This window comes from Harmonia axyridis, chromosome 3, assembly GCF_914767665.1.
Source record: "Harmonia axyridis chromosome 3, icHarAxyr1.1, whole genome shotgun sequence".
Classification (NCBI taxonomy): domain Eukaryota; kingdom Metazoa; phylum Arthropoda; class Insecta; order Coleoptera; family Coccinellidae; genus Harmonia; species Harmonia axyridis.
The window spans coordinates 40,194,106-40,221,155 of NC_059503.1; the positions used below are offsets into that span (position 1 = coordinate 40,194,106).

Here is a 27,050-nt window from a genome sequence, read left to right on the forward strand (position 1 = left end):
TCAATTCAAGCCGGAGAATTTACTCTCCTTGCTATTGAAGAACTGTCAGATTTTATCAACTTTCGGTGGAGGGAGATTGGCTCAGTATATAGCTAGGACTTTTATCTCTTCAGGGAAGTGATTTGTAAATTTGCAAGATTCATTCCTCATTCTTGTACATATATAAATTTCGGAATCCCCTTTACATGCGGTGTCTACTTCACAAAGTCCACTACTTCAAGGCGAGATTCTACATGTGATTTTCAACAAAAAATGCTATATATAATACATGGTCAGTGTTGGTAATTTGTCAGTTCAACTTTTTGTGTTCTTCAAAAGGAAAGGAAATCTGGTTTGAATAATTCATTAATTTTCGTTGTAATATGTTGGCCATGATATTGAGGCCGAGAACAAGCAGCTAGTGCAAAACTAGATATTCCATTCGAAAGATCACTAAATGGGGTAGTTTTTGCTGAAAAGAAAACATGTTCACAGTCAGTCCTTTTCATCGATAAAGCTATTGGAAAAATATGATTTATATTGTTCACCTTAGAATGGTTATTTTTATCTGTTTACCACGCATGCAGTAAGAAATTAGTAAAGTATGTATTACCTATATCTGATTTTTCACATCCACATTCCACATGACGCTGTGTGTGATCGAAAAATGATAACCAGACTACCTATCACACCACAAGATACAATGGGCTGTAGGGCGTGCAAAGTTTCAGGTATTGCTTCGAAAACTACTTGAGATTACAAATACGTGTGCGAAAGGATATGGCAGTATCTATATATAGATAGATAGATAGATAGATTAACTTTATTTGATCCATTATATCTTACAGATGTGAATCACGTTACAACAACAAATTAAAAAAAAAAACCTATAACCTACTATTTAACTTTAAGCTACAACCTATCCTAAAAATCCTTAACACTATCTAATAATCAATTACTCTAAAGTTCATTTAAATCTTCATCATCCATGAATTCTTTAACACTATAATAACCTTTTCGAAGCAAAAATTTTTTTAACGATTTCTTTTGTTGTACAATATGCCTACTTTTAAAATATTGAGGTAATTTATTCCAGATTGTTAGTATATAATGGGTAACATTTTTCTGTATATATGTGCGTTTTGGTTTTTCAACACTTAAATAGGTCTTGCCCCTAGTATTATATTCATGTTTTAATTGGAAAGATTTAAAATCATTATAATTATTGATTATATACATTACGCTTTCATATATGTATAAACTGTACAAAGTTAGAATTTTATAAGCAATGAAAACACCTTTACATGACTCATCAGGTCCCAATCTAAAAATACTTCTTAAACATCTTTTTTGAAGAATGAAGATTCTATCAACTTCAACCGAATTCGCCCAAAAGATTATTCCATACCTAAGTCTGGACTGCACATAGGCATGGTATGCTGTCAGTGCCGCTTCAATACCAATCGTTCTCGACAGGCTTCTCAATGCATAGCAATATCTTGCTAGGCCTGTGGCCACATGTTCGATTTGTGACCAACAATTTAGGTTCTGATCAATGTACACCCCTAAGAACGATATGGACTCTTCAGCTGCAATATATTTATTTTTATAGGTAACATTCAAAGCATCCTGTTGGCAGGGGCGGATCCAGGGGGGGGGCCATGGGGGCCATGGCCCCCCCCTCGCGGACTTTATGAATATAAAAGTGTATCCTGAATCATCGAGAAAAATGCACTTATTTAGTTTTTAATATTTTTTTCCAATAGATAGCTCCGATCGGATTCCACTACATGTCGTTAGAAAGATGAGATTTCGTACCACATTATCTTTTGCGACAGTTTTGTTATTAGTTTACTCAGTTTAGTTCAAGCGCGCGTTAAAGATGGACAGAATAACAAGGAAGAAATACGTTATATTTGAGTTTTTCTTCGATAAAGGCGAAAATGCGAGCCAAGCGGCTGAAAATTTAAATAGTGTTTTTGGTCTTGATACTATAATAGCCAATTAAGCGCAATTTTGGTTTCGTCGATTCCGTTCCGGTAATTTCTATGTCAAAGATGCATTACGCGCTGGAGACCAATTGACGAAAATATCGACAAAATCATGGACATTTTCTGGTCCTGTTTCCATTGCTCAAGAGTTAAAGATTGCACAAAAAACCGTTTGGAACCATTTGCATAAGGCTGGTCTCAAGAAGAAGCTAGATGTATGGGTACCAAACGAGTTACCGCAAAAAACTTCTTGGACCGAATTTCCATCTGCGAATCGCTGCTGAATCGCAACAAAATAACCCTATTTTGGAAACGGTTGGTGGCTGGTGATGAAAAGTGGATGACTTCCGACAACGTCAAGCGAAAACGGTCCTAGTAAAAAAGCGGTGAGCTGTCGGAAACAGTCAGGAAGGTTTTGCTATGTATTTGGTGGGATTGGCAGGGAATCATCTACATAAACTGCTCCCCTAAGGCACAAATATTGACTCGAAACTGTACTGTCAACATTTGGACCTTCTGAAGGAAGCGATCGCCCAAAAGCAACCAATAGGAGAGGAATTGTGTTCCATAGGGACAACGTAAGGCCACACACATCGATAGTGACTCGCCAGAGGTTCTTATGCATCCACCTTATAGTCCGGACCTGGCCCAAGTGATTACCTCTCTTGCTGTCCATGCCAAACAATTTTACTGGTGAAAAATTCATTTCAACAAAGGCTCGTGAAATTCGAATGTCTCAATTTTTTGCGAATAGCGACTAGGGCTTCTATGAGGGAGGCATAAACAAACCTTCAAAATAGCAACACGTTAAAGAAAAAAACGGCGCATATTCGACCGGAATTGGATCATTCTAACTGTGGTAATTGAAATCTTGATTTCTATGCAAAAATAATAATTTTTTTCTATACCTCATACTTTCTTGTGCCATGAGTTTTCTCATGAAATAAATCTACATATATTCATGAAATTGTTTGAACTTGTGTTCTGTACTACAAAAATTTTGAAAACTGAATTTGATATGATATACTAAAATACATCTTTCTATAAAAAAACACGTGTCTCGATAGATACCAACAAAAAATTCCGCTATTTTGCTAATCGATATGAGCCGTGACTTTCTATGGCCCCCCCCTGTATTAAATCATTGGTGTAGATTATGTACAGTAGTGGGCCTAGTATCGAGCCCTGAGGAACACCTCTCTCTATTTGAATTGCATCAGAGATTATTTGTGTACCATCTATTCCTTTTTCTACCGTCCTTTGAATTCTATTTTTTAGGTATGATCTGAATAGCTTCAATGCAGCGCCTCTTATTCCATATTTCTCCATTTTTTTCAGCAATATCTCATGATTCACTCTATCAAAGGCTTTTGATAGGTCCAAACAGAGTGCCGCTGTTTTTTTATTTCTGTTTAAAGATTTTATGGTTGAATTTAAAGCTTGATATATAGCATTTATTGTTGATCTTCCCCTTCTGTATCCACATTGTTGTTCTACCAAAATATTTTGTGCCTCAAGAAAGTTTATGATCTTATCAAAAATTATTCTCTCAAAAATCTTATTCAATATATATATATATATATATATATATATATATATATATATATATATATATATATATATATATATATATCTGAAATGCCTTGGCAAATTCTGCCCGGCCCTAAGAGATACCAACCCTATAAGGTGAAAGAAAGGAAATATATATATATTTAGGACACTCAATAAGAATCGGAAAAAAAAATGAAACAGCAGAGATAAAAAAAAGATCAATCAGGCTAACTTAGATGGCTTCTGGGACCGTATTCTCGACAAGTGATCTTTCAAAACGTATACGTTCTTTCAATGCTAACAACACTGAATGAACGTATACGTTTTGAAAGATCACTTGTCGAGAATACGGTCCCAGAAGCCATCTAAGTTATTGCCTGCGGTAATATGCAGGCATCGAAAACTTTCCTTTTAAGGTTTATTGGGATGTCGTTATTCCTGAATATATAATTCATCTTTCCGGGGACCGTATTCTCGACAAGTGATCTTTCAAAACGTATACGTTCTTTCAATGCTAACAACACTGAATGAACGTATAATGAACGTATACGTTTTGAAAGATCACTTGTCGAGAATACGGTCCCCGGAAAGATTAATTATATATTCAGGAATAACGACATCCCAATAAACCTTAAAAGGAAAGTTTTCGATGCCTGCATATTACCGGTAGCGACATATGGCCTGGAAACTATGGCAATAACTAAGAAGACCGCAAACCAGCTGAGGGTGATGCAGACAGCGATGGAAAGAACTATGCTCAATGTCAGTCTTAGAGACAGAAAAAGGAATGAAGAAATCCGACAAAGAACTAGAGTCGTAGATATTATGGCGCGTGTTGCAGAATTGAAGTGGCAGTGGGCAGGACACGTGGCTCGACAGGACAAATCGAGTTGGACATATTATAAAGTAACACACTGGCGACCAAGAACGACGAAACGCAGTGTACGTAGACCACAGAAAAGATGGCTTGATGATATAAAGCGGTATGCGGGAAATATATGGTTTCGGATAGCTCAGGACAGGACAGCATAGAGGAACATGAAAGAGGCCTACATCCAGGAGTGGATAAGGGAAGGCTGACGAAGAAGAAGAAGAAGAGGTACCCTCTGACAATATCCTCGCTGATATCAATTTACTAAAATAATAATGAATATTATACAGCAAATTCCTACTCTTCATAGATACGGAGTTATGAATTTTTGACCATGTTATTCCAGTTTCGAAGCCCTGATTCGAATCTCTTCGACGGATGTTAATCATAATTTTTTTATATTGATAATTATTATACCTATGTTTTTTTTCCATATGTGCTTGAATATTTGATGATAAAAATAATATAATAAAACCATGTATAAAATTTGCAGTACTTTTTTAAACCGTTAGAGTAGAGGAAGATGTATACTTTTGGAACGTACGGCTGAATTGTCCTTATTTGATAGTAAAAATATGGCACTTTCATTCCCATTAACGCCCACTATTTTATTTCCTCAGTCTATTCCTAAAAATATTTGGGCTATTTTTTCTGAAGATAAAATATATAAAATTTTAAAAAATTCATAAATTTTCTTTTGTGTTTTTACTTATCATAAATTTTGAATTTCCTAAAGCTCAGTTACACTTGTAGCTACACTATATCGAATATAAATTTAATTATCTATAATATTATTGATATACTGAACTATCTAAAAACTCTGGAATAGAAATAAAAAATATTTTCTCTCAGGTAGCACTCAATAAAATTCACCTTTTTCTGAAAGAAATTTTAGATAACATGAAAATCTGTACCTTACAATTCTTAAATGTGATTCATTTAACTATTTCAATACTATTCTCATCCGAATATCTCAATATTTTTTTTTTTTTAAATAAAAAGCGCGTTATTCCCTTAGCCATATCAAGCTATTTCAATACTATTTCCATCATAATAGCTCAATATTTCTTATTGAAAAAATTAAAAACGCTTTATTCCCATAGCCATTTAGCTATTTCAATAATCAACTAATGCGAAAAACTCAATATTTCTCCAGAAAAAAATTAAAAACGCGCTATTCCCTTAGTAAATTCGCATTTTCTGCCTTTCTACTTCCATTCTTCACAACACCTCTCTCTCTTCGATAGTCTACAGAGCAACAAATCTTTGCAGAGCAGAGCGAAGCGAGTAGAAGCCACTTGAGCATAGAGTAAGTATATACTTGTTCTATGCACTTGAGGGCCAGTCCATTGTTATAGGTCTATGGTTATTATAGGTCTATGAGGCAAACCATTTCGTTAAATATTAACGCTAGATGGCAACACCAGCGAAACCATATTATTAAATATAATATTGGGCATTCATTGTAAACCAGAAAGAGCCAGTAAAATGTTTTCTCTAATTCTGTGGTTATTCCGTTCATTCTTCCACATATTGTAGAACAAAATCGTGCGAGAATATATCAGAAACGCACAGTTTTCATGGTTATATTTTATTATTCTATGTTGGCACTCCGAACTTTCCGCTACGGCTTTATCTGTCAATTGACCATATTCACCGTCGCCATATTGTTATGCGACAATACCAACTACCCAGTGTTCCCAACGGAGAAATATTGAGTTTACTAGAAAAATTCCACAATATAAAGTTTATAAGTGAAGTTTATGTGTACCTTTTCTGGCTGCTACGCCAGATAGGCTTGTTTGGGACAACATTGTGCAAAAATTTCACCTTTTGGAAATAAAAAGATTAGTGAAAGGTGGTTTTCTGAACAAATTAATTGTGGCCGAGTGTATAAATGAATGCTTCGCTCCATTTTTGGAAATAGTCAGTGGAAGAATAGTCTTTATGGCTGATAGTATTTTTGATATTAGCGGTATTTTTGTAGTAAACTCAATATTTCTCCGTTGGGAACACTGGGTAGTTGGTATTGTCGCATAACAATATGGCGACGGTGAATATGGTCAATTCATCAAATTGCCTCAAAGAAATCAGTTCTGCCAACCAACATTTTTCAATGCAAAAATCACTAAATTATATTTATGGAAATATTTCATTAATTTCAATGAAAATGCAATGAACTAGAGAAAATAATGTATAATACTCGTACAGAAGGCTCATTCTACCACTCGTTCATTCCAAAACTCGCCACTTCGTGGCTCGTTTTTGAATTTTGAACTCGTGGAAAAATATCAATGCCTTCTGCACTTGTATTATAAATAACTATTCTTAACTTGAGCGGATGAAAAATATCTATTTTTTTTCAAATAATAAATGGTTCTATGAACTATTGGTTTTTTTTTCGGATGGCGCGGATTTTTGGACATACAATTCGGATTATTCAGTGAAGTAGTTGAATTTGGTTCATTGACCTTATATCAAATGTGATATTAGGCATTGAACTTTTATTAATTCTATGGATATTAGGTCTATGACTTGGTTTTATTAATTCTATGGTAAAGCAGCATTTTAATCTAAATTCTGTCATCTGTGATCTCTATTGTGATATTAGCAAAGGCAAGTACGGTGTATTTTAGGTTATTTCGTAATTTAATTTTTTTATAAATAACGATGGCAGTAAGAACGCAGTACGAAAATTCCAATGAAATAGGAGTTTTTACTCGACTCACCAATAGTTATGCTCTGGTAGGCGTAGGAGCCTCAGAAAACTACTTCAGGTAGATATAAAAAGTTAGAACACGTTGTGTAATTTTTTAATGTTTTCTTTTATTTCATAGTGTATTGGAGGCCGAATTATCGGAGACAATTCCGGTTATTCATGCATCTATCGCTGGATGTAGAATAGTTGGTAGACTTTGTGTGGGAAATAAAAACGGCCTTCTGGTTCCCAATAACACATTAGATGATGAACTACAGCATTTGAGAAATGCACTTCCAGAATCCATAAAGGTTCAGCGAGTGGAAGAAAGACTTTCTGCTTTAGGCAATGTGATTGCCTGCAATGATTATGTTGCACTGGTTCACCCAGACTTGGATAGAGTAAATATATTTGTTGAAATACTCAATATTCTAATTTTGAACTCTAATATTCAAGTTGTATTTTATAGGAGACAGAAGAAATAATAGCAGATACACTCAAAGTTGAAGTGTTTAGAAATACTGTTGCAAAAAATGTATTGGTTGGTACTTATTCAGTATTGAGTAATCAGGGAGGTTTAGTGCATCCGGGTTCCACAACAATTGAGATTGATGAACTCTCATCATTGTTACAACTTCCTTTAGTGGTAAGTCAATTAACTAGGTAATCTTCAATTGATAATTCTTTTGTTTTATTACTAATTTTGTGAATTTTTCAGAGTATTCCATTAATCAGAAATAACACTGATCGAGATGAAATTTTCCAGACTTACCAATTTTTTTTTTAAACAAATGTTATTGCAGTGTTTTCACTGAATATTTGTAATATAGACCCCAATTGGTAAGTCTGAAAAATGAAATGTGATCTCAATCAGAGAGGTATTTTTTATTAATGGCTTATTCTAAATAATTACCCTAATTTCCTTGATATAATTCAATGTCATTTATTGCTGAAGTATAATTATTAAATACATTTAGGCTGGAACTGTTAACCGAGGAAGTAACTTGATTGGTGCTGGTTTGGTGGTAAATGATTGGTGTGCCTTTGCTGGTTTAGAGACATCAGCAACAGAACTTACAATAGTGGAATCAATATTTAAACTAGTGGATTCAAAACAAATGTCGAGTACTTATATGAGGGATACTCTGATTGAAAGGTAATTAATCATTTTACAATTTAATAAACATATTAAAAAAACTTTTTTTTTTTAGCATGTCATGATGAAATAATTTTTTTATGACTGAAGAAGAAGAGTATTTATATATATAACAATAAAATCCAAATTTGTTACTAGTTGTTTTTTTTTATTATTTATACTAATTTACAATCCACTTCATCAAATGATGTTCAATCCGGAGACATTGATGGCCACCCCACGTTTTAATTATCACAGATAATTATGGATAGCCACTTGGTTGATTAGCCTTGTGAAACTTCTGATGATTTGTTTTAGTTTGCTTAGAAATTCATATATGATGTCGTATATTTATGAAAAGTGTAAAAAAGCAATTTTATTTGTTATAGCAATTGTTATGGTTTACATTAAAAAAACACAAGTCTGTATTATAACATCAAAACTAATGTCAATAAAAAATAAATGAAAACACCAATAGATTCTTCTGATGAAATTGCCTGTAGAATGATTTTATTCCATGTTTATAGCACCAGTAATAAAGAAGTTATGAGAACTTTTCATTTCATGCCATTATCCAATTTTCTATTATAGCTTAAAGACGGTTTAATTTATTAGGTTGAGGTTTTCACCATATTCATTCTCTCAAAAAGCGAGCCTATTTATTAATTTTTTTCTAGGTCAAAGGAGTTCTGAGATACCTTCACTAGACAACGAATTTGGGACAGCTGATACAGTCGAACATTGAAAGTGAGATGCCCATTGACATTTCTACTTATTAGTACTAATTATATAAATAATTCGTTTTATTGCGGAAGATATTCAGGCCAGGATTTCATCAGTCGACAGTTGTCTGGTCCTTCCCTGTACAAATTGTCTGGAAACCCAAATTTGGGTTTCCAGTTAGTTGATTTTTATAATTGCTTACTCCATAGTTCTACAACCTGGTGTCGGTTTTGGCCGACTGTACTATTCGCCTCCACTTTTATCCTCGATCAGTGCTGGGTCTTGTTCTATCCCCATAGTCCTTAGGTTTGCTTGGTCTTTGTACAATTCCAGTAGTTCCTGATTGGTTCCTACACTATATTACTGTGATACTAGGTTCCGAAGCAGTCCAAATATCTTGTGCAAAACTTTTTTCTCAAAAACTCTCAGCTATGAGACAGTTGGTTTTATAAATGATCATTTTTGTTCTCCACCTACTCATTATGGGTAGCAAACTGATCGGTCTGTACAGGGTGTTTCATTGGTAAATGTACATACGTTAACCTGAGGTAGAGCTACTCTAGACGAGTCCAAAAGACCTATATATGATAGGTCTAATCTTCCCCATAGCCAAGATACAGGGTGGTTTATGAATTTACCAATATTTTCAATTCCTTATAACTTTTAAACCACCCAGTATATTTGATTGATATTTGAAATGCACAATTCATGCCATCAGGTATATCGATTGATCTTTGAAATAATTAAAAAATTCAGTTCCGTATTAGAAAAATATGGAACTTTTCACAAGCTGAGATTCAACACCCTGTATAGTGGAATATTGGAAGTCGATGGGAATATTCGGAACGAGCAGTAGATTTTAATGTACCGCACGTCATTCAACTCACCGAAAATTTTGGCCAAAAATTTTATTCAATGGTGGAATTTCACTCTTCAGAAAAATCGTACATTGAGATCAAATTGAAAAATTTTCTTGTTCCACTGATTGAATATTTGTATTTCCTGATATTCTGTTTATATTGGTTGAGTTGTCATGTGTTATTTATTGAACAGGCGGCTTAGTAAAGACTGTTTGGTAATTTTTATTGCAGAGAATATTGATAAACGCTGCGGAGCGGACCAACCTCATGTTGTTTTTAAGAACCAAGACTATTTTTTTTAGAAATATGAAAAGGCAGCCACAAACTGGGCTAATTTGCCGCCCTCGAAAAGAGGCTTAATTTATGAGTGGTTTATTGCTTTCTGAGAAATTTCAAAAGATGTTTGCGCTTTTATTGTCTGATATGCAGTTTTAAAATTGAATCCCGCAGAATTTCAGCGGGATCCTGCATTTGCATTTATAATTGGGTATGACGCATAATGAGTTTCGTTGGGTGTTCCTTCAATTATACAGAGAATAGACTTTATTTATATCGTATGTGGTATACATTTTACAAAAAGGAGGCTACATAGCTCAAGCACATCCAACACTATTTAACCATATCCAATATATCCTCCGAGGAGTGAAAACATTTGAATTTTTTCGAAAATACGCACTTGAGAGCATTTTTTTTATCTCGATCTGAATATAGAAACTTCAAGATGAACAAATATTTTAGGATCAAATAAATTGTCCAGTTCCTACATATTCTCAATTAACTGCATTGATGAAGAATCCCACATATTGGTGCTGATCACCAGGTGTTTCAATGTGTTTATGGTTCTTACAAATCAATATAGCTAAATCTAGAATAATGATATAAAAAAAGATCTGAAAGACGAATAATCTGGATTTTCTATGAAGCACCTAACATTTTTTTGGCACAAATATACCTTCAAAACCAGAGATGTATAAAGTTAGGAACTAGAACATACTGTTCCAATAGATAAATCATTTTTATTTATAATAAGCATTGATAATACTTAAACATGTTTGGTATGACTATTGAGTTGAATTAGAACACTTCATGTAGCTGGAAGCCCTTCTTGGAAAGAAAGTGTTTTATTACTAGTAATTTGTTCCTGTATATCTAGTGCTATAGCTTTATATTTTTCTGCTAATTCTGCATTCTTTTCCACACCTGAAAAAATTAATAAAGATAAGTTATAAAGTGAACAAAAGTGTTGAATGGTAAAGATGTGTTTTCCACTAAACCCATCAAAATATTGATGGTGAGAATACAAAAGATGGCAGGTCTGTGAATCTTCTCCAAAGGGACTTCAAGAGTCCCTAATGATGCTGTTATTGGTTGATACCCCTTAATCTGGATAAGTATGTGGTATTTCATATTGAAAAAAATAACCCAAAGATACCAACAACTATAAGGTAGATGAAGTCGGTCCAAACCTTTATTGTGATCTTGGTCTAACAATGACCCATGATCTCACAGAACAAGTTTATAAAATATGCAAATAGCCTATCTATTTTATTAATCCTTTCATGGCTACAACCACAAAACATCTGGTCTTTTGAATAATACAAATGTGTACACGAAATATTATGAAATATGCCGCAGCATGGTAGAGTTCGAAAATGAATGATTGTGGTATGCTGGAGTCTCTCCACCGACCCACCGTTGTGCTTCCCGCTTGCATTTTTCCGTTTCGTATTAGGGCCAGCGCCATGGCCCCCCTGAGATTTGGATTGCCTCATTTTTCAGCACAACACCCTCAATATTACTTTCTCAATCCAAAGGGCATGGAAAAAAGGAACGTAATGGATTCTCAACAATTTTCCGGTTTTCAATGACAATCATGGACGCCTTATCGTTTTTCAATAATTTTCATTTTGCTCCCCCTGAGAAAAATTTCTGCGGGGGCCCATGGCCAGCGCAACCAGGTGCTCTAATCCATAAGGGAACGGAGACGCGCGAGATTACTCCGTTCCCATGTGGTTTGCGCAACTTATGCGCTAGTTGCCTGCCTACTCCGAACACGTCCGAAAATGTTGCGTCCGCGCAGTCCCTGTCTTCAAGCCATGCGTTTATCTGTTTGATCATTTTAATTGTGTTGTGATCAAGTCTTATTACAATGGAAATTATTTAAGGTCTCATAAAAGAGTATGATGGTGAATGCCGAATTCTGAAATGTCATATGACGACGTCATATGTAAGCGAGTACGTATTCCTTTAGCGCAGGTTTTATCTACGTATAAACCTGTGCAAGAGGAATAAAAATATTTATTTGCTTGTGAAAAAAACGACCCTAATGGTTGTTTTATGCACCATTCCTAACCCCTAAGAACTAAAAACCAAGAACTCTAACTAATTGTTGGTTTATGCACCATTCCTAAGAACTAAACCTAAGCATTCAGTGGCGTTAATGCACTCTCTTGTTAGTTCTTAGTGAAGGAAAGCACACATGCTCGAAATTCTTTGTATTTGTTCTATACTTTGATGTTTGACATTGATATTGATTGTGAAAAAATAAAATGTAATTATTTTCAGATACACCGAATACTTTTCATCGATGAACATCAAACGGTAGACACTGTCACTTGTCATTATTGAAATTCTATGCAACGCATGCTCACTTCTTTATTTGAACTGAGAGTTCTAAGTTAAAAGTTGATCAACTTTATAGTGCTAGCATTAGTTTATAGTTCTTAGGTGAAGTGCATAAACGCCCTCATAGATTTGTTAGCGTTTTATTCTTGGTTCTTAGGAATGGTGCAAAAACCTATCATAAATCTTTAATAGTTCTCGAAATGCTTTCAGTGAGCATCTAATTTGGAACACCCTGTACATTTGAAATAAACACACCCATAAAGTTCAAGGCATTGTTACATAAATTTGGAAATGACCTATTTTACAAAAATATTAAGTCAAAAGTGTGCTCGCAACTTTACATACTTGAAGCATGGTCAATAAATGTGCGAGTTGTGCAAACCACACAGGGAACGGAATTGTTTCGCGCGCCTCCGTTCCCTAATGGATTAGATTAGAGCACCTGGTTGCGCTAGCCACATAGGAACCGGAAAAATGCTACCCGCTTCCCTTACGCACTTCATCGTCCTAATAAAGAAAGCAGTTGACTACTTCGACGAGTAGATCAAAAATATTTACTCCTGAAGCTGAGCCATGAGTTTTTCAGAACATCTATAAAACTGGACTTTTCACTTAATAGGGTTTTCAACCCCAATCCCTTCCGATATCAATTTTCGAAGCAGGAACTGTTAAAACCTTTAAAAACAGATGGAGAGTTGCGTCTAGACAAATCATACCAATGACTTGCATGAAAAAATAAACTTTTTGTTATCGATATTTTTCATGAATTAAATAGGTAATCATTAGCAGTTTAATATTCATTCATTTCTATTAACTTCAAAATCTTCAAATCCAAATTTCTTTCAAACTTTTTCGTATAGAGCTTTTCTATATTTCCTCACAGGGCCCCCGCAACCGCGCGTTCAACGCGTGCACCGCACGCGGGCGCCACTCTTAAGGGGCGCCAAAATCTCTTATAGACCGCATGAAAATTCGAAAGACCAAAGATTTTTGAAAAAGATTTTTTTTATTTTTTCAACAATTTTAAACGTGCTAAGACATCTTTCACACATCCAAACAAGTTCCCGAACGTCACAATCCCTATAAAATAACCTCGGCCACAGATTGCAATTATACGATTCTTTTCGAGTAAACAAATCATAAATAATCATCCCTTTGTCGGTACGTGATTTCTTTATGGACCACCTTGCACCGGACGGCGGGCACCATTTCTTCGATCATCACTAAAACGCATATGGTACACATAAACAATCATAAATACCGAAGCGATAGCTTTTAGCCAGGGGAATTACTGAAACTTTCGCCACCATCTGTAGGAAAAATACTACATGTTACAGAGAATTTCTGAAACTACCAAAATCTGCTTGCTATGCTATAACAGCAGAAACCTATCCAAAGAATAGTTATTTTGTTTCGAAACGTTTAGGGGTTGAGGTCAAGACGCAAAAAATTAAAATACTCAGATAATTGGAAAAATTTGTATTTTGTGTAATTATGGTTTGTTTTACTGTTTCTTGTTGTGATTAAATTAAATTTTATGAAATGGTAAGTACCTATCCACATACAGTATTAGCATTTCTATTAGTCTATACAATTCGATATTTTTTTTTTCTGTTTAAAATGGTGCACATCCTAAATTAGCCCATACCTATATACTATAATATTATTTTTCTGCAACCGTCCGGGAAGTGCTCACTTCCCGGACGCTTTTTCTCTGAGAAAGTATCATTTCCCGGCCTAGTCCGGAAAGTACGTACTTCCCGGACTAGGCCGGAAAAGAATCATAGAATCCATAGCAACCGAGATAACGGCTGACAGTTCATATGAAATTAGTTGTCAAAAATTTGCATGTTTTTTTATCGCAATCGCAATAAAATATGGAAAGCAGCAGCGATAGTGTTATTTTACATGGTTGCCGAAAAAATATTGTACGCAACACGCCCGAAAATGGTTTTTTTGGACTCACAGACTTCCAGGACTCGCTTACGCTCGTCCTGGAATTTTGTCTATTCGTCCGAAAAAAACCCTATTTTCCGGACTTGTTACGTAAATTACTATTTTATTTGCTTCAAATAGGGAAGTATTGTTTGTAATTGTGAAAAAATTGAATCGACTTTGATATTTTGAATTTGTTTCCTGGGGCCACCATCATATTATACTTAATTTTTTTTTAATATGCACCCTGGATCTGTATTATCTATTTGATGTTCGTAGCCGTTTGACATTCTAAAAAAATTATATTTCACCTTTGCCAAAAATTAATTATTATAACAGGAACAGGGTATGTGCTTCAGATCGGTCTTAACTTATTATTATTATTAATATTAACTCCATTTAGGTTTAAAGGCTCGGATTTAAGGTTTAAATTCATAAAAATGAAAACATACGGGTTATTCTCAAAGGGATGGCGCAAAGTAAATCATGGGTGAATGTCCTTACCAATTTTGGATCAAGTTTTCCTTAAATTCTAGGAGCCATACAAGAGAAAACGACCTTCTGATGCAAAATTTCGAGAGCAAAAAAAAGCTAGACTTCAACAAAGGGAGAAGATGGCTGGGAGTATGGAATAATATTTTATAATTATTAATAATAATATTAATATTTTAATATAATATTATGAATAATTTAAAGAAGAATAAAGCTCAGGTTTTGAAAACTCTGCAGTTTCATTACAAAATTAAAATAAAATGCGGTTTTGATCGAATGCTTGAATAAAATAATGAAACATTTAAAAAATGTATTTTGCAACAACTGACAGCATAAAGTTCTTAAGGCATTCAATAAAGGTTGCTGATAGTTTTTTTGACCCTTCTACAAATAAATTCCTAACAAAAACTCAAACATTTTTTGCCGATTATCCTGCGACGTTTTTCTCCACTTTCCCCCCTTAAGGGGCGCCAAAATATTTTCGGCACGCGGGCGTTGATGACCCTTGCGGGGGCCCTGTTTCCTCATTCAAGTTTTAAATTAACGCGTTTATTATAAACGCCACCACTTCCTCCGCGCCTGTGCATTCTTTCACACAACACATCATAGAAACAGAAATAATTAGTAAGTGTGCGCACAAGAATATCCTTCCATGGTCCTTAACACGTTCACTGCGGCACGTATCCCCGGGTGCATGTGTTGAGTCTTAAAGTTAGTGCGGCACAAAACACGAGTGAATTACTTCAGTGCGAAAGCCATAAATAAGTTATTTTTATGCCGATTTTAACGATGCAAATAGCAAATGATTTCTATTTGTAAATATACTTATTCGAATATTTATCACAACACATGTCCCCGGGGATACGTGCCGCACACAACTAATGTTTCATTAGTTTGATGCGGCACATGCCTCCCGGGGCATGTGTCAAACGTGTCGTTCCTTGTTCATACTGAGAAGTTCGCCGGGTAATTTATTTTTGTTCGGATTGTACAGGGAAACCTGTACTTAAGCAGTAGCTCAAGTTGATTTAATACTGCACATTCATAATTCTGTTCTCTGAAAAAAATATGACGATAATATGTCTCTTAATATTACAACTATGAATAAACTACCTATGAACCATTTTGAAAGATGATAGTCTGACCAACAATGTTTATTATTTTTATTAAACAAAAATACTTGAAAAAAGAACAAAATGACTTGATATTTGTTAAATTCTGCCTGGAAGTCGAACTAATACTAAATAAATAAGGGAACTGAATTTCCATCTAGTCCTTGCGCGGCACCAGGACACCGGAGGCAAGTGCGGCTGAGTCCTTGAGTAGATTACTATTTCCAAAATGATTTCCAACAGTTGGTACATCGAAGATTAGATTACCCCTTTGTTAGATAGAGCCCGAAAAAAATTTTCACACGTATCCCCGGGGCCATGTGCCGCACATTGAAATGGGCAAAATCTATAGTCGAAGTGAACGTGTTAAGTATCGGCCGGTAGTTGTACCATAATGTAAATAATTCTTTATAGTATGGTTATACCATAGTAAAAAGAATTCCTTATACTATGATTAAACTATCCTTCTACTTCTCTTTGCTTGTATCGAAAATTATGAGCACCTAGTTGAGAGAATTTCCCACATAATCAACCTTAGTGATTTGGTCATTCAGATTGCGTTAATTCTAAATCAAATAGGTTCTGATTTTTTAAATACCTTCTGTTATGGATTGATATAAGCAGAAATGTTTAAAAGTAGTCCGTGAAACGATTAATCACTAGATGAATACATAGGTAATTATATAAATACACTGCTCAACAATTGATAGGGATCACTTACTTGTTCTAAATTTATTTCTGAAATATTCGCCCCAAGATTATGAATTTAGTCAGATATCAGAGTATTTTCAGTTGATAATATGGTTCACTTGAGAAAAGAATGAAAAAATGGAAAGTTGGAGAGAAAAAAAGACTTTATTAGGAACACTCAAAATTCTGTGTTTGAATAACATAAAAATTTTATGATGAAACCACAAGAAGGCTGGAGTTTCGGTTAAGCTAGTACCTAGTTGGTCCCCCACGAGCTCATCTCAAGCATTCTACCCTACGAGGCATACTTTCGATCAAACGATTTATAAAATTTTGGGGCAAATTCGTCCAAATATCCCGTAAAGCGTTAGAAAGGTCCTCCAGGTTATTGATCGGTTGTTCTAGGGTTGACAATTGTTTAGACATATCAGTCTAGACATGTTCGATGCAATTCATGTCTGGGGAGCGAGCTGGCCAGTCCATCCTATCAATAGCATGAGTTTCTAGCGCTTCATTAACCAGACGACTTCGGTGTGGACGGGCATTATCGTCAATTTAAATGAAATTCTCGCCCACGGCAGCCGCAAACGGAACAATTATGGGTTCAATAATCATATCGTGATATCTCTGGCTGGTCATGGTGGTGTTCTGCAGAACAACCAACTCTGTGCGTTGGTTCAAACAAATGCCTCCCCATACACATATAGAACCTCCGCCAAAAGCTGTTGTGGGTACCATAAACTGTTCTGCATACCTTCGACCTCTTTTCCTCCAAGCAAGAATACGTCCATCGGAGTTGACCAAACGAAATCTAGACTCATCCGTAAATAAACATCGGCTCCAATCTTCAAGTGTCCAATTGCGGTGCTCCTCAGCCCATTGCCGTCGATGAACCCGGTGTTCCCTATTCAAACGGGGATGTTGTACCCTCCTACGTGCTCTCAAACCACGAACATGTAGTCGTCGTCTTACAGTCTGGTTCGAAATTAGAACTCCTGTTGCAACTCTCAGTGATCTATTCAGCCGCGACGCCTAGCATTGAGGATCAAAAGACGATCTTGGGCAGCTGTTGTATTGCGCTGCCGACCTCCCCCATGAACATAAGCTACTGAGTCGTTTTGGATGAACCTATTCCAAGCCCGACTCACGACACTTTGCGAAACATTCAACATTCAACCGCCGGGACACTTCTCGCTGGGACAAACCTTCCTGTATCCACCGTATGATTTGGTCCAGTTGCCAAACGTCTTCTCGGCATGACTAATAAGCTGATATTGTTCTCATTTCTTCAATTATTGTCACCTTATGTGTTTGAACGAGAGAAAAAAACAGGTTTAATAACAAATACCACATTGCTTTTCACTCCACCTGTAACAGCCTACAGATAATAATCGATTTTGTGAACAAGAGCCGATGAAGTGAGGAAGACTTTGATATAATCAACTCAAAACATCTTACTTTTTCCTTAGAGAACATATAATGTACAGATATTCACGAGATAACTTGAAAAAAATACAAATGAAGAGAAGTTCATAAGTGATCCCTAGCAATTGTTGATCAGTGTATATCGGGTGTCCCAAGGTGAGTGGCCTATTAGATTATTATGGAAACTATTGATGGTAAAGATTTCAAATTTTGTGGATAGATATTTGGCCAGTTAAGGTACATTTTTAAAATAATTTCACATTTCCAGTGTTGCCGGATGTACGACAATTTGGCAACAACTTTGTTATTTTAAATGGGACATCCGGTATTTCTATTTTTTTATGATACTCCATAAAATATTAAATCCATTCACTCTTACTTTTCCATCCCTATCTTCAACGGTTTTTGAGTTATTAATTATTTTTCGAAATTTTAGATCAAATTGGCGTATTACGAAAATGACTCTAGTTCGCTCAATATTTGAGATTTAAGTCAGAAATTTTGCGAGTCCTTAGATATTGATCTGATCTGTGTCACTGCTTTTGAATTATGGTTGTCAATAATACAGGACGGACCAAAAAAAATCATCATTTGCCAAGTTACAAAATAGTAAAAAAGTCTGTGTAAGTGAATAGAAAACTTGTAGAATGTGTTGTACTGATTCCAAAAATTGAAAAATATACTAGGTGTCTAATTTGAAAAAATAGACTTTTTTACAATTTTGTAACTTGGCAAATGATGATTTTTTTTGGTCCGTCCTGTATTATTGACAACCATAATTCAAGAGCAGTGACACAGATCAGATCAATATCTAACGACTTGCAAAATTTCTGACTTAAATCTCAAATATTGAGCGAACTAGAGTCATTTTCGTAATACGCCAATTTGATCTAAAATTTCGAAAAATAATTAATAACTCAAAAACCGTTGAAGATAGGGATGGAAAAGTAAGAGTGAATAGATTTAATATTTTATGGAGTATCATAAAAAAAATAGAAATACCGGATGTCCCATTTAAAATAACAAAGTTGTTGCCAAATTGTCGTACATCCGGCAACACTGGAAATGTGAAATTATTTCAAAAATGTACCTTAACTGGCCAAATATCTATCCACAAAATTTGAAATCTTTACCATCAATAGTTTCCATAATAATCTAATAGGCCACTCACCTTGGGACACCCGATATAAGTGATATTCAATGAAAAGTATTACATATTAGAACGATAAAAGTATTTTTGTATTAGATTTTAAAACAATATATTTACCATCTCCTTTTCTGTACATCTGGCTCAAGTTAGCGCAGCTATAAACGTTTCCTAAATTACAACCTTGTAGAGCATACTCGAAAGCCTTTTTCATATCCTTTGGTACCTGGTAGCTTTCAAGACCTGGCAAGTTTTCTCCTTTCTCTTCTTTCTTAATTCCAGATATGTACATTCCAGAAAGATAATAACAAGCGTTTGCATTATTCAAATTACAAGACTTCTCTAATAGTGACATGCCCTGTTGAAAATATTCGTAATTAAAACTTATTTATATTCATGAAATGGAATAACTGACGCCTTCTTTTCAATGAATTGTATTCTCGCCCTTCATTATATTTTTTTTCTCTACCAGAATTACCAGAATCTGATACGAATGGATATATCCCTATATAGATATAAGATCCTTTGTAGGTATAATATTCGAAACAGTGGCGACGCCAGCTATCAACAACAGGGAGGGGTCAAAGTAATTCGAAATTAGAGTTCGGCTTATTTTGTAGTCCTTTTAGCCTCAGTATGTCAAATTTAAGGGGAGGTCAGCCGAATTTTTGGGCTGCACCCCCCTAGCGTCGCCACTGATTCGAAATAAAAAAAAAATGTTTGGTTTTCGATTTCAAAATGTCGGCTCGCAAAATGCATTTTGAACACTCAAATTCTCAGTGTTTCTCGTCTGTCCGTACAAAGTATATTAGGAATGTCATAATTTTCATTAGAAGTGACATCACTAACAATTCCAACTGCAACCTCGACATTCGCAATTGTTCCTTGGAGAAGGGAGATGTAAAGATAACAACTAAGATTAATCTTACAAGTAATGCTTTTCTAAATTTTCATTTTCGAATTACCTGATGCTTTTTAGACTGTCAAATGAAAAATTTTGTTTTGAATTTTCAATCATAATATTTGTCATAACTTTAAAATACGATAGGATAAGATGCTTTAAGATAGGTTTACATTGATAGTGAATGGCGACCTTTGATTTCATTAGTATTCACGCGAATAGTATAACGTATATTCGTATTTCATGAACGCGTTTACCAATTGTATTTTATTTCTTCATCGGCAAAGGAAACGTCGACAAGCCCTAATAAGTTCAGCGTCAATCTGGATATTTATGACTATGTAATGTAGGTCAAATTCCAATATCAATTTCAGTAGCGATATTTCCGCAAGGTAGCTACTATTGGAATTCATTGTTGAATTACCAATAATGTGTTACTATGTCGTCAATGATAATTTGTAAACTATATTCTCATATATAAATATGCATATAAGCCGATATAGGCAGTTCCATAAGAAATGTGCTAGAGAGTTCTAGATTCGACATTATTGTTTCTTCACACGATCTCGTGTAATGTAAAGTTGGTGATACAATGAATAAACCTCATCTGTTACTCCCTTGAGTGTGTGTCTTATTTCACCCTGCATGAACGATAAGACTGGTACCTGGTAAGAACATCACATGGCGATCCTGCCAGTCCCATGCAGATTTGGTTGATAGAAAAAGGCATACTACCTACACCCAAGACGACATCACAGCTAAAACATGGGTTCTTCTAAATCTAAAGAAGAAGAGGGCATCATCACCCAAGCAGGCAACAGCGGAGGCACTACCAACGAGCTGAAAGAGTGGACGACCTCAGAATTTTGGGGAATTGCAGCTTTCGTAATGGTATGTGAAGGAATTGCTAAGAAAATACACAGGGAGATACGAAGAAGCCTAGAGTTGGTATGAGTGAAAAACCATAATAAATTTTTATTGTTTTTATTTTTGTGATGCGAGATCTTTTTGATGGTAATTAACTTTGTCGATATTCCTGCTACAGTGACTTGATAGTCTCATCAAGTCACTGTAATTCCTGCCAGTTGTCATAGCTCTCTACATTTAACAAGTCTGGCCCATAGTTTTTTGCAGGAGACCGGTTTGTATACACGTGCTTTCGTTTTTTTTGTGTTTAGTGAATAATTTAGTGGAAAATAAAGTGTGAAATTTTGCAATATAGTGATTTCAGTGCTTTGATAGATTCGAATGTTAGTGCAACAGTGAATATTCTTTGGATAACTTTATATTCGTGAGTACCATGTGAGTGCGATCATAAGCTTAGAAAGATGGTTAGGAAATGTTGTGTTTCTTTCTGTAAAAGAAATTATTCCTCTAAGGAAAATGATGCTTATTTCAGTTGTTTCAATTTTCCAAAAATGAGGAAAGATAGCTTCTATGGATTTAATACATACAGCGAAAAAATTTCACATTTTGGACCTTGTCGTAGTTCTTTTAATCGATAAAATTTAAATCAATTCTCGTCCCGATTATAGATCTAGAAATATTATTGGGAGCGCCATCAATTCAACCAACGATTTAGCCGAAATGGTCCTTTCTTATATGATCAGTTCAACTTTCGGAAGTACAAGAGAAATTGTTAAATTATTATCGTTTTAAAATATAAAAGATAATGAAATGGAAGATATTACAAGAGGCATAATATCATTCGTTCAAAATTGAGGTTCTTGAAGTTTTGGCTGTCATTACATGTAATCAACCAATCAATCTAATTCTAATGTTCATGTAGGTAGGAAAGTATACGAGTATCGTAATATTGAGTTAACACCACCCTGAAATATCGCTAAGGCTCTAACTAAGGAAAAAAGAACTAACTCGTTCATAAAACAAAACAGTCAAACAATAACATCTGATGGAGACAAAGCGAAAATATTCGCAGAAAATCTAACAAAACTGAAAACAGGAAATTTACAATACAATTAGAACGACACAACAGAAAAAAAATCAAAAATAACTGAAAATTAAGAATCGACGAAGTAACAACTAAGGAAATTAAAGGAATAGTTGAATATCCAAAACCAAAAAAAACACCCGGACCTGATAAAATCAACAAACAAAACACTAACCAGACATCACATCGAGAAGATAAGGAATATCTGTAACGCCATTATGAAAACTCGCTACTTTCCATCAAGATGGAAAATTGCAGAAATCATCATGACCAAAACATGGAAAATCAAGAAAGAAAGCAATAAATTGAATTGAAATTTGTGTCAAAAAAAACGAAACAAGCATTTATTTTCTTAATTATTGCGAGATAAATTATTATTTTCATAAAACAAAATTATAAAATTCGAATGTGCGCCATGATATGTTGAACACCAATCAGAGCGAATTACGTCACGCATTACTAGTTAGGATACGCTAGAAGCTTAGAACCACAGATTACTTATGCCCGCCACTCACGAAGCGTTTCTTCCAGCGTTTGGTAGCTAGCGTCGAAGAGATTCCAGTCAGACAGCTCGGGACACGGCCGTACGAGTGTAAATCAGAGTATGAACTTGACTGCCCGACTGGAATCTCTTCGACGCTAGCTACCAAACGCTGGAAGAAACGCTTCGTGAGTGGCGAGCATTAGTCTGTGCTAGAACGGTCCAAATATTCGTACCCGAAGCTCGAGGAAGTACGAAGCAACCGATTCACGAAGATACCCGAATCATCGATCGGATTGGGACTTAGAACATTAATAATCTATCTATATTCTAAGGCCGCACCTACATTAGGTCCGCATTTCTCCCGATCCGATCCGATCCGACGTTGTCCGATGGTCGGACGACGTCGGAAGAAAAACAAACACCTTTATCTTAATGTTAGTGCCTACAATTGAAATCGGATAGTGTCGTGAGTCGTCGGGAATCGAGAATTCGGAAGCTTCGTTTCAATTGTAGGCACTAACATTAAGATAAAGGTGTTTGTTTTTCTTCCGACGTCGTCCGACCATCGGACAACGTCGGATCGGATCGGATCGGGAGAAATGCGGACCTAATGTAGGTGCGGCCTAGGATTGGGATATTTGGTGCGTTTTAGCGTATACTGGTCAACTGCTGCAAGCTGACGTCACTAGCGACGCCATGACACTTTCACGCGTTTTGGTGCGAATTTTAAATCTGAAAACTTAAATGTAATTTTTGCCTACTAAAACTTTATTATATGCAGAAAGATTTTCAAAAATTTGTCATCTTGCCTATTGTCCGGATAAAACGGAAAACTTTTATATGAAACGTACAACGCAATATGTCAATGTACCGGGTTTTTCACCATAATTTGACCCCCCCCCCCTTCAACTTTGTTACTGAAAGAGGTACAAAAAAATGTTTTCTACAAAAGTTTCACGAAATCGGCTAATGTTTTTTAAAATTATTTAAAAAAATGATATATATATAAAGACTGGGCAATATATTGATTGCAACTTCATTTTTTTAAATGGAATGTAGATTTTTCTATATTTGACTAGCTTTTCTTCCCCTGATTTCGAATATATAACATATTTTTGTCCTATCTCTCTTGTTCTGAGTACCACAGAGTTTCAAATTTTAAGAACCACCTGGCAAGCTAAGTAATAAGTTTTCAAGGCTACGATAATTTAAAATCCCCTTTTTTGAGTTATCTCGTTGGCAACGATATATGACATACGTTTGTCATTGAATGAAACTATTCATGGAATATGCACTACACAGAAGCGGAAAAATTTGAAATATTTTCACTTTATGTGAAGAACAATAAAAATAAAAAAGCTACAAGGAGAGAATATATGGACTCTAGATACTAGTAACTCAATATCATATAAGAATATATAAATGAAAAACAAGTCATTGCTTTGGCACCTATATTACATCGATTGTATATATATACAATCGATGTAATATAGGTGGCAAAGCAATGATTTGTTTTTCATTTATATATTCTTATATGATATTGAGTTACTATTAATTTTGTTGCCCAATAAATAATATTACCCCATGCATTTCTTCAATTTTCATAGTTGTTTTGCGTATTTTGAGAAATTTCCATTGTCCGTGTTTTTCGATTATCTGGTAACCGTTTATTTATTTTTATTTATTGAAAAAAAATCGTTGTTATTACTTTGAATTAGTATTTAAATTCTCATTCTAACAGTAAAAAATCAGAAGGTGAGAAAATAAAAAAATTTCCTTCATCTCTACATCAATAATGCATTTTAATTATATTTTTAATTCAACTTTTTGATTTTCCCTGTTCCCACTCATTTCAACTATAATGATGATCGAAAGAGCTCGTTTTTTGTTATACAGTAGTATGCGAGGTAGTATGGCTATTGTTTCGTTGCTTCTATGATATGAATCGACTGAAGGATTATTAATTTCCGAAACTGGTAACTCAGCACACATTTCGAAATCAAATTCGCTATGATCATGGGCTTCAATATCATTGCACTAACCTATATCTTTACCTCATCCATAGACCTAATATCCATGGACGTCGCATTAGAGAGAGAAGTTGGGAGAACGAATAAGATGGAACAACTTGTGGGCTGTCTGTCAACTCTCTTGATTTTAGAGAAAGGGAACAACATAATCTCTCTCCCAAAGGTTATTTGAAATTTGAATTTATAACTTATCTCCACATTATAGCCAATAAGAGTTTTGTTGATTCCTAAAAAAAATTTCTTTTTTTTATTTCATTGCGATATTAACGAGTCCAACTCATTGTTAAATTAAAACCTGTTCTATCCCCACAATCTCAGTAAGTAATTTTATTGCTTTTAGATCCTTCACAGATTGCCCACAGTAGCATCTCTTTTCGTATCAAGGGAAATCATGAGTTCTTCTCTCTCTAATACTTTCTCCTCTACGATCTCCTGAAAAATCACGTGACACTCGGTCCACGGATATTAGGTCTATGACCTCATCCCATCAATATTATTCCATAATTTTGTTGATAACTGTATTTCAAGCAAATTAGTCCCCAAGAATCTTGCTTTAAAGAAGTCAACATTAAGAACTCACTTTTAAAATTGATTTGAAAGTAAAATGTACTTGCCTTAGCTACATCTCTCACTAATCTTTTATCCTCGTTATCACAAATACTCAGTAAGCCTTGGTGTAAACATGAAGCATCATTCCCTAATTCACAACCTTTGTTAAAATAATCATATGCACATTTGTAGTCAGATTGCCTCACTCCTTTACCCAGTAACATATATGATCCAAATTTCAAACAACTCTTAGGATACTTGTAATCATCACAATTACTTTTATAAACTGTGGCTGCTTTTTCGTAATCCTTTTTGATTGATTCCAAGTAATCTCCCAACAAATGGCATACTGAAAAAAACTATGGAGGTTACTTGTGTCGCGACATTTATTTATTAGATAATCGAAAAAAGGTTTAAAAAAAATTACTTTCTAAAATTCTTTCGAGTCTCCTAGAAAAGTCATTTAATACGAATGAAATAGTGGAAAATTCTTCAGAAAATGAGTAGGCCTAACCTCACCTTCCGGGTTTTTTTCACTATAGCATCCAAAACGATATTCAATACCAAGATTTTTAAGAAATTCTTTCACATCCTCTTCAGACTTGAAATCATATCCAGCCATTTTCAAATATCAAATTTCATTACAATTCAAATAACAAATATTATTGTATGTAAAAAAAATGGTATTAAACCTGAAAGTGGACGTTTAATTCTGGAACCATAGACATTTAATATTATTTTATGTCTATGTTCTCTTATGACATGTTCTGTAAAACGATTCCAAACACTTTTATATCGATTCTTTAGTTACCGATACCTTAAAAGTATATATAAAGCGCGTTCGGTTATTACCTCGGACCGCTCGGACTTGTCTGAACCGTTCGTTTATTACATCCAGATTGAGGGGAATACACATCTGTAGCGTTCGGCAAAGAAATCTGATCAATCAGATGTCAATCTTTTTCGTCGGACGTTTTCGACCTAGCAAAACGATTTTATCCACAGAGTTTACCTTTGTCTATGAATTATTGGATTTTATCTGTCTATAATGCTTGTTTGTTTATAAAAATTAACATTTCGTCGTAGTTTGTATTGAAAAATTTCAATACCTAACTTGTTATACTTCTATAATTGGATTTTAATAGTTATTTATGCAACAAGTGCAAAAAGTGAATGTTTATTGCACGAGTTGCATACAACATTTTTTCTACGTTCATGCAAAAAGCAAAAAATGATTTATTGAGGTGGGCACTAGGTGAAGGAATATGAAAATTGCAACTTGAATACTTTATTATTAATATCGATTTGCATTGAAACAGGAATTGATACGTTACGAACAATTTAACTCAAACTTTATTTTTACCCTCAATTTTGAAAGTGAATAAACAATTGATACAATTTTCAATATGAATATTTCGTAGTGAAGCACTTTTTAAATCCACTTCTTGATTTGTTACTGCTATAAACGTACTAGTACTTGGTAACTGTACAGGGTGGGCAAATAAGCGAGGTAAGCGGCTATATCTCAGGATCCACTCATCGTAGAGACTTGCGGTGAAAAATTTTACCACTAAAGTGAACAAGAGAACACACTGGAAATTATTTTGAAGTTCATACCTCTACCGCTAGGGGACGTAATAGCTACCGTCGAGTAGAAAAATGAATTTTCCTCGAAAATGTTTCATATGAAGTTGAAGAAAAAATATCATCACTGTAATCCTTGGAAAATTCTCTATCTTTTTAAATTGTCACTTTCGATTTTACGACATCAAATAAGGATAGGTGAAAGAGAGAAATCTGACTGATTGAAACGCCTGTAACTTCAGTTTGGCTCAACATTTTTGAGCAAATTAGATCTCGTCTGGAAGATAATGTCTTGTCAATTGAAGACAAAAAATACT

At 34.8% G+C, this 27,050-nt stretch overlaps 2 protein-coding genes across 2 annotated transcripts; one reads left to right on the forward strand and one right to left on the reverse strand.

Annotated features, from left to right (window-relative positions):
• Positions 1-6,977: 6,977 nt before the first annotated feature.
• LOC123675043 (eukaryotic translation initiation factor 6) lies at positions 6,978-8,380 on the forward strand. The gene is made up of 5 exons (XM_045610277.1): positions 6,978-7,169; positions 7,230-7,491; positions 7,560-7,736; positions 8,068-8,246; positions 8,302-8,380. Exons 1-5 carry the CDS (start codon positions 7,063-7,065, stop codon positions 8,309-8,311), a joined length of 735 nt encoding a protein of 244 aa, XP_045466233.1. The 5' UTR covers positions 6,978-7,062; the 3' UTR covers positions 8,312-8,380.
• Positions 8,381-10,804: 2,424 nt separating this feature from the next.
• On the reverse strand, positions 10,805-25,893 carry LOC123675044 (cytochrome c oxidase assembly factor 7 homolog). Its single transcript, XM_045610278.1, has 4 exons — positions 25,669-25,893; positions 25,215-25,498; positions 19,355-19,592; positions 10,805-11,008 (listed from the first exon to the last, which is right to left on the reverse strand). The coding sequence occupies exons 1-4, from the start codon at positions 25,769-25,771 to the stop codon at positions 10,893-10,895; spliced, it is 741 nt and encodes a 246-aa protein (XP_045466234.1). The 5' UTR covers positions 25,772-25,893; the 3' UTR covers positions 10,805-10,892.
• Positions 25,894-27,050: the final 1,157 nt, after the last annotated feature.

Excerpts from the sequence above, each read along its gene's own strand:
- LOC123675044 (XM_045610278.1), bottom strand. The coding sequence starts at position 25,771 with ATGGCTGGATATGATTTCAAGTCTGAAGAGGATGTGAAAGAATTTCTT. Across the intron at positions 19,593-25,214 it reads TAGTGAGAGATGTAGCTAAG|GGCATGTCACTATTAGAGAA; the intron begins GCAAGTACATTT and ends TATTTTCAACAG. Across the intron at positions 11,009-19,354 it reads GATGTACAGAAAAGGAGATG|GTGTGGAAAAGAATGCAGAA; the intron begins GTAAATATATTG and ends TAATTTTTTCAG.
- LOC123675043 (XM_045610277.1), top strand. The coding sequence starts at position 7,063 with ATGGCAGTAAGAACGCAGTACGAAAATTCCAATGAAATAGGAGTTTTT. Across the intron at positions 7,492-7,559 it reads TTCACCCAGACTTGGATAGA|GAGACAGAAGAAATAATAGC; the intron begins GTAAATATATTT and ends TGTATTTTATAG. Across the intron at positions 7,737-8,067 it reads TGTTACAACTTCCTTTAGTG|GCTGGAACTGTTAACCGAGG; the intron begins GTAAGTCAATTA and ends AAATACATTTAG.